Genomic DNA, 8832 nt, shown 5'->3' with positions numbered 1-8832 from the left:
AGTGAAACTGCTCACCACAGATCAGCAGTAAATACAACAGAGCCCGCGCGTACCCTGCTCGATGGAAGCCGGCGCATACCTGCAGACTGGTTAATCCAACGCTGGACCCCAAGCACAGGTGACACTGTGGATGCAGAAACAGAGCCCTGCTTACCCACTCCCCACTCCCACCCCACCCCCGCCCGCCCTGCCCCGTGTGGTCGGTGCTCTATGCGTCCAGAAAACAACAAACCAAACCCGCTGACTTCGAGTTGATTCCAACTCATAGCAACCCTATAGGACAAAGTAGAACTACTCCATAGGGTTTCCAAGGAGCAGTTGGTGGATTCGAACCACTGACCTCTTGGTTAGCAGCCGAGCTCCTAACCACTGCGCCACTAGGGCTCCTTAAATCTGTCGTCCTGAGACCCTCTTGGGGCATCTCCCTACTGCCCTGTCTGGGGTGTCATCTGCAACCCTGGGCGCCACGCAGAAACTGGGCACGGGGGTAGGTGTGGGTTCTGACCTTGACCTTTCCTCATTCTGCCTGGGACCAATGAGAAGCCACACTTCAACTGGGCCCAGGCAAGGGCTCCTGGACCTGACCACCAGACCCTTCGGGGCCCACTGGCTCCCTCCACAAACTTCCGAGCCCTTTTTGTGGGTGCAGGAAAGTGGAGCAGCCAAGGGTGGGTGGGCTGTGGAAACTCGGGGCTTCCCGGCAGCCCTCCCTGCCCCAAGATCCCCAGGCAGCCCTGAGGATGGGCTGAGAGGCGGGGCCTCCCACAGAGACCCTCCCCATCTCTAGCTCCTCTTCTAGTGTGTGGGGTGGAGAGGGACGCCAAAGAAAAACGGTGTCCCTAGTCACACAGGGAAGTCCCGGGTGGCACAGTCAGCTGCTACTTGAAAGGTTGGAGGTTCTAGTCCACCCAGAGGTAGCTCAGAAGAAAGGCCTGCTGATCTACTTCCAAAAAAATCAGCCCATTGAAAACACTATGGAGCACAGTTCTACTCTGACACATGTGGGGTTTCATTTAGGGTTTTTAATCCCATGGGCTTCCAAGTCTATTCTTACACTTGGACCAAGGCTTTTGAAGTTAACAGCCAAGGATTGGAAACCTTGCTTCTTTGTTTCCCCGTGAGAGCCGCCCTAGAGTAGAGACGTCTCCCTTCTGGCTTCCTAAACGAGAAAGGATCACAGAATTAAAAAATGAGCTGGCCCCACGCCTCTACAAACATGCCACCGTGAGGGGCTGGAAGGGGCAGCCTGCGTGGCCAAGCTGTGCTGAGCCTCAGCGTCCCTCCCCACCCACCGCGGCTCCCTCCCTCCTCTCTCTGAATGTCCTGGTGCAGGCAGACCCTGCCTAGCCCCTCTGCTCCGCCTCTTAAAATCAGAGAAAGATAGGAGAGAAAAACAGCAGAAAATGGTAGCAGAGCAGTGGAAATCAACTACAGGTGCAGGAAATTGGGGGAGACACTGTTTACTACAAACTTGCATAAATAGGGACAAAATAACCAAAACAATGAGTTGTGTGGTTGGGAATATGTGACAAACGCGACTCTTGCCTCTGAGGGGAAATAACAGAAGTTAACGAGTCCCTTACAGAAGCTGCAAATCTGCCACCAAATCTCGTTGCTCCCGTCTCTGGCTACCGTGAATAAAGCCGCTCGGAGCCCTTGTGCCGGAGTCTCCATATTGACCTGAGTCGTCACTGGTCTGAACAGCGCTTTCTTCATTTTGCAATACGCTGCCTTTTCTGGGGCTATTTTTATACAAATATGATTTACCAGTGCAAGACAATTTCAAAATAATAATGAGTCTCTGACCTCTTTATTTTAAATAAAATGAATTTGGGGATTTTTATCCGTTTTTATCATCCCTCCATTGACATTCCGAAAATTATAACAGGGCATGCATGCTGACAGATAGCAACTGGCCCCAGACCTCAGGGCCAAGACCCCAGGGACTGGCGGATTCCATAGCCAACAGAAAAGTGCCTACCTTGTTTAAAATGAGCAGCCGCCACGCAGCTTCAGCCAGTTCATGGTGTAGACACGCAGACGTGATGTTGCTGAATCTCCTAATTTTCAAGAGAAGACAGAGTTTTTGTATGCCTATTCAAGCTCCTGAATGTGGGCATATAACACCAAAAACAGTCCAGCCCTGGGCGGGTGAACGGTGTTTGATACCAGACGGCGCAAGATAAAACACCACCCCAGGCCCAGTCTGGTCCAAGGTCCCTCACTGTCTGGCTAGGACTTTGGTTCTCGGCCCTGGCTACAATCAAAGTGACCTTTTAGCTTATAAAATGCAGTACCTCTGGGCCCTATCCCAGTCTCTGGCTCAGGAGATCTGGGCTGAGTCCTGGATAACTATATATTTTCTTAACGTGCCAGAGTCTGTTCTGACGCAGGCAAGGATGAAGCAGCATACATCCAAAGCAGGAGATGGCATTTCAAGTTACAGCACCTTGTCGCGCTTCCCACCTCGCCACCGTGTTCAGAACATTCTGAAAGCTTCGCGGGCTCCCCCCCTGAATCTGACCTCGAAGGCTCACTGGATCTCAGTAAGCTGGAGTAGGTTTTGCGCACACAATGAAACAAGTGACAATGGAGACTCTTGTCCCTCACGAACCCAAATGGCATCATGGGGGCCTTTCTGAAAGAAACTTGATTGTAAGTCAAAGATTTCCATGTATGAGCTGAGGGGGGTTCCTTATTCACAACATGGAAGCACAGAACAAAAACCTCTCCCTAAACGGGGGGGTGGGTCCCTAGAAGGTGCAGTCGGTTGGCACACTTGCCGCTTACCCAAAGGTGGAAGGTCTGAGTCCACCCAGAGGTGCCTTGAAAGAAAGGCCTGGCGATCTACTTCCCAAAAATTAGCCATTGAAACCCACAGCTCTCCTCTGACACACACAGAGTCGCCATGAGTAGGTGGCCACTCGACAGCAACTGGTTGAAATAAGGGAGACAAGAAAGAAAGCAGGAGAAAGGGGATAAAACCAGCTCCAGAGGTAGGATCTTGCCTTCCATGCAGGGAACCCCGGTTTGATTCCCGGCCAGAGCACCTAATGCACAGCCACCACCATCTGTCAGGGGACGTTTGCATGTTGCTATGACGCTCTTTAAGGTGTTAAAAAGCAAAGACGTCACCTTGAAGACTAAGGTGCGCCTGACCCAAGCCAGGGTATTTTCAAATGCCTCATATGCGTGCAAAAGCTGGACAACAAATGAGGAAGACCAAAGAAGAATTGATGCCTTTGAATTGTGGTGTTGGCGAAGAATATTGAATATACCTTGGACTGCCAGAAGAACGAACAGGTCTGTCTTGGAAGAAGTACAACCAGAGTGTTCCTTAGAAGCAAAGATGGTGAGACTTCATCTCACACAGTTTAGACATGTTGTCAGGAGGGACCAGTCCCCGGAGAAGGACATCAGGCTTGGTAAAGCAGAGCGTCATGGAAAAAGAGGAAGACCCTCCATGAGATGGACTGACACGGTGGCTGCAACAATGGGCTCCAGCACAGCAACAATTGTGAGCATGGCACAGGACCGGGCAGTGTTTTGTTCTGTTGTACACGGGGTCGCTATGAGTCAGACCCGATTTGATGGCACCTAACCACAACAATGACGCTGAGCAGGTTTCAGTGGAGCTTCCACTAAGGCAGACTAGGAAGAAAGGCCTGGTTATCTACTTCCAAAAATCAGCCAGTGAAAACCCTACGGATCACAACAGTCTGATCTGCAGGCAATCGTGGGAATGGCGCAGGACCAGGCAGCGTTTGGCTCCACTCTGCATGGGGTCTCCATGAGTTGAGGGCCAACTCAATGACAGCTAAATAACAACAAATAAGGGAGACAAGAAAGGAAGCAGAGGACACTGGATAAAACAGACTGTTGGGGTTTTGCAAACAGTTTAGCAGGCAAAGAAGCCGAGGGACGCTGAGGCCCCCAGTCTGGGGTTCTTGTCCTGTCCAGTGAGAGAGGACTTAACCCAGGCGGGAAGGTGCCATGGAAGCAGCCTGTCTCACACCCCTTCCAGTGAGCTCCTGCAAGCCCAAGACAGATGGGTCTCCGTGACAGATGGAGGCAGCGCCAGTAACCAGATCCTCCCTGTATTTGCATTTTAGGCCTCTAACTTGTGGTCACGTGACAAGCAAATGAAGAAAAATTGGAAATGACCATTAGCCGAGAAAAATAAAATGACAACTACATGGAGTGGTGGTCAGAGGACTGCAGGGCCGGCTCCATTCTTGTCGCGGAAACCTGAACACTGAGGCCAGAGAGAATGGCAACGGTGAACACGGACGCCTGGGACAAAGACACGTCTCTGGGGAAGACTGTCTTCACCCTGGTGGTGTCTGGGCTAGAGTGCATCGCGGGCACAGTGGGGAACGGCTTCATCACGGCTGTCCACGGTGCCGAGTGGGCCAGGGGCAAGCGGCTCCCCACTGGCGACCGCATCCTGGTGCTGCTGAGTCTCTCCCGGCTCCTGCTTCAGATCTGGATGATGCTGGAGAACGTGTTGAGCCTGCTTTTCCGAAGCTCCTATAACCAAAACACGGTGTACACGCTTTTCAAAGTCGTCATCATGTTCCTGAACTACTGCAACCTGTGGCTCGCAGCCTGGCTCAGCGTCTTCTACTGTCTGAGGATCGCCACCTTCTCGCACCCCTTGTTCTTCATGATGAAGAGGAAGATGGTGGGGCTCATGACCTGGCTGGTGTGGCTGTCGGTGCTCCTTTCCTTCTGCTTCAGCATTCCCTTCTGTAAGGACACCTTCTACGTGCACGTGAATAACTCCATCCCTGTTCCCGTCTCCAACTCCACGGGGAAGACGTACTTCTCGGAGACCAATGTGGTCAACCTGGCCCTTCTCTATAACCTGGGCATCTTCCTCCCTCTCAGCATGTTCATCCTGGCTGCCACCCTGCTCATCACCTCCCTCAGGAGACATACCCTGCACATGCAAACCAGTGCCACTGGCTCCAGGGACGCCAGCAGGCAGGCCCACATGGGGGCCATCAAAGCCATCAGCTACTTTCTCGTTCTCTACGTCTTCAATGCAGTCGTTCTCCTACTTTCTATGTCCAACATCCTTGACACCAACAGTTACTGGAACATTTTCTGCAAAGTCATCATGGCGGCCTACCCTTCCGGCCACTCAGTGCTGCTGATCCTGAGTAACCCTGGCCTGAGAAGAGCCTGGAAGCGGCTTCGGCACCTGGCGAATCACTACCTAGAGGGGCAGACTCTGTGACCAGCGTCCAGGGAGCACCACGGAGCTGGTCCCCAACTCTGCCTCCCCTCCCCTAGATGGTCCTCCTCTCCCACTGCTTCTCCTCAAACCTGCCCTGACCTTCTCCTCAGATAACTGGGTCCCACTGTGGATATGAAGCTGGATTCTTAACATGAGAATCTACCCAGAAGTAGCTACACATCTCAAAGACGGATTTCTACAAGCCCCCTCACTCCTTCACAACCTGCCCGAGCTCCTTTCTACTTCCTCCTCCTCTGAGCCTTTCGGGGATGGAACCAGACAGCTCAGTTTGCCTGGGACAACCCCCGTTTATGCCTGCTGCTGGGCGTGATTCTCAGCTGAGCACCCGCTGATTCTCAAGGATATCTTAGCCGTATGATAAATTATATGGTCGCCCTTCTTGAGAAGTACCCACCGGTTAGACACAAGGGCTCGTGCAGAGCACAGCGTGCAGTGCGAGGAGCGGATGGAACCAGGATGCCGAAGGAGGAAAGGGATGCAGGAAAGAGGCGCTGGCCAAAATCATCAAGCGCTGTGGAGATTTCAAAGGAAGACAGAAGGGAAAGTCTTGGATCTGAGTCAAGGAGGCCATATGTACTATCAATGGAGTGACGGGACCAGATCATGCAGGGAGGTTGGCTGGAGACAGAAACACAATGTGGGATGGCAGTGGACAGGGGGACAGGCCACAAGACCAAGTGGACACTTCTTCCCAGAGGGGAGATGCAGAAAAGAGAGGGAGGAAGAAGGGGAGTGAGCAGGGAGCGGCAGAGTGAGCAAACCTCCACTTGGCTAATGCTAACTGTGACATGCAGGGGCACCTCACCTCTGGCCAGACCCGTCCCAGTCACCTCGGAGTGACGGAGGGACAAGGACTGGCTGCTGGGGTGGCTATCGGGGCCAAGGACATCACAACCACTGTCCCTCGGCAGCACAAGACTCAGAGGGCTGCTCACGAAGTTAAGACCCCACCTGACACTGTGGAACTAAGAAGCTAGGGATTTAGCTTTTTCTTGTATTATGTATTTTTAAAAGTGTAATTACTAAGGAAAATGTGAAGAGAGTGCTATTGATCACAGCACACTTAAGCTGTCCCCAAATGAACACGTAAGGTCAGGAGCTACGACTGAATTCCCAGCCCCTGGGCGCTCACGGTATTTCAGAAAGAGTTCCTTATTTCTGTAAATGGTAAAAAAAAAAACTCACACTCACACGCAATACACACACCACACCACACACACCACACCACACACACTCACGCACCACACACATTCACGCAGACATACTCACCACACACACTACACACTCTCACACACCACACACCACACGACACCCACATGCACAACCATACCCCATACACACTCGTGAACATACACACAGATACATTCGCCACATACGCACACACTCACACATTTTCACACGCATTCACATATACCACACACATACCACAACACACCACACACACACACACCATACACATCACACACACTCATGCATAGTCACACAGATACATTCACCGCAAACACACACTTCCACACATTCTCACAGTCACACACATACGTTCTCACAGACACACACACTCTCACACACATATTCATACATTCTCACACACATACGTTCTCACGCAGACACACACACACACATATTCATACATTCTCACACACACACTCACACACATACTCATACATTCTCACACACAGACACACACACACTCACACGAGGGAAGAGGACAGTGGGGTGAAGTCCTTCACACGCTCAGAAAGGCTGGTGTGAGGGGCAGGAGGGAGGCTGAGGAGCTATCCTTGGTGTCTGAAAGTGGGGGGGGGTCTCTGCACCCCTCTTCCAGACTGGGATGAAGACCTGACACAGGAGAGGAGAGAGGCGGGGGAGCATCCTTGTCGGGTGTCCCGGGAGGAGTTCCTATTGGAAGAGGGGTGGACGCGCTCTGGGGCCTTGGAGGTGGCCAGGCAGGACAAGCCAGGGCAGAGAGCAGCAGAGACACACAGGGCGGGTGACAGGCAGAGCAGGGCCGAGGAAGGGAGCGGAGGCGCCGGGGGGATTCAGAGCCACTCCCTCCTGCCTCCCGCCCCGGCCTCTGGGAGTCGTCCTGGAGAAATAGAAGGAGAGAGCTTCCTGAGGCATGTCCCGGCTGGGCGCTGAAAGGTGCTGGGGACACACAGGCCAACCATCCTCCCGAGGAAAAAACAGATGGCTTTTAATTTTCTGGTTTGTCTCTCATTGCGTCTTCCCTGTGTGCTTAGTGAAGTGCCTTGTGAACATTCTGCCTCTCTCAGCTGCATGAGGAGAATATCAGAGAAAAGTGGTTTTAAAGGCAGTCCACAGAGAACGAGACTCAGCAGCCCGGGGACCGGCTGTGGGGGTGGCAGACAGAGGGGACCGAGGAGGGAACTCCAGGAAGGTTGATGGGACACCTGGGGCCCTCAGGCTCTCTGGAGTCCAGAGGCTTGGGTTTGGGTCCTGGCCCACTACTTACTGGTTGTGGGGTGCAGGCATGTGATTGAATCCCCTGAACCTCAGTTTTTGTATCTGCACAAATGACAGTAATAAGACCTACCTCCTAGGACTATCCCAGGACGTGGCGCAGTGGTTAAGAGCTCGGCTGCTAACCAAAAAGGTCAGCGGTTCGAATCCACCGGCTGCTCCTTGGAAACCCTAAGGGGCAGTTCTACTCTGTCCTATAGGGTCGCTATGAGTCGGAACCGACCCGATAGCACCTAACAACAACCACAGGACTGTCTTGCAGTTCATGAGGGGTGCAAAAGGTTAACATGCTCAGCAGCTAATCGAAGGGCTGTTGGTTCAAGTCCACCCAGAGGCACCTCAGAAGAAAGGCCAGGCAATCTACTTTCAAAAAATCAACCACTGAAAACCCTGTGAGTCAGAGTCAACTCCACGGTAACTGGTTTTTCTTTCTTTGTTTGCTGGCTTGTTTGTTTGGGGATTTTTCTTTGTTTGTTTTAGTCCTTTTTAAAAAAAAAAAGCTAATGCCCTAGACCGCTTTCTGCTGCCTCCACCATGCTGCTAACGGCAGACACGGGGCTCAAATTCTGGTCTTATCTAAAACATTGAAGGGTACGGCCTACAGCTACCCAATCAATAGTATGAGTAAAAGCTGGTAAACAGGTGCCTGCAGGGTCCTCGGGAATGGCTGGAAGGTGATCTCAACCAGCGTGGAGATAATCGTGCCCCGTAAACCACCACCGTTAGGGGCCAAGGCCGGCCTGCGGGCTTTCTCCCTGCTTCTGACCCGGCGTGGCGCGTCAGACCTGTGTGTTCTTTTTAAACGGTGAGGTCACTGGCTGGTTTGTGGTCTGATGCCTTACGTCAGCATGGCGGGCTCTGGGAAAGGACCTCAACTTTGGTCCAAAGATCCAGATTTCAGCCCCAGGGTAGTCCTAGGAAGTCACTTAGCCTCTCTGAGCCTCAGTTTCCCCACCTGGAAAACAGAGATAATCCTGTATCCACGCCACAGGGCTGTCCTAAGGCGTAAAAGAAACTGTGTGTGTGTGTGTGTGTGTGTGTGTGTGTGTGTGTGTGTGTGTGTGTGTGTGTGTGTGCGTGTGTGCGTG

General features: G+C 52.4%; 1 protein-coding gene across 1 annotated transcript; it reads left to right on the top strand.

Annotated features, from left to right (window-relative positions):
- Positions 1–4270: 4270 nt before the first annotated feature.
- TAS2R40 (taste 2 receptor member 40) lies at positions 4271–5242 on the top strand. Its single transcript, XM_004382368.1, has one exon. The coding sequence runs from the start codon at positions 4271–4273 to the stop codon at positions 5240–5242; it is 972 nt and encodes a 323-aa protein (XP_004382425.1).
- Positions 5243–8832: the final 3590 nt, after the last annotated feature.

Source organism: Trichechus manatus, unplaced genomic scaffold (genome assembly GCF_000243295.1).
Source record: "Trichechus manatus latirostris isolate Lorelei unplaced genomic scaffold, TriManLat1.0 scaffold00093, whole genome shotgun sequence".
In the NCBI taxonomy this organism is placed as follows: domain Eukaryota; kingdom Metazoa; phylum Chordata; class Mammalia; order Sirenia; family Trichechidae; genus Trichechus; species Trichechus manatus.
The sequence above is the reverse complement of the archived record's forward strand: the minus strand, read 5'-3'. Positions and strand labels throughout refer to the sequence as shown.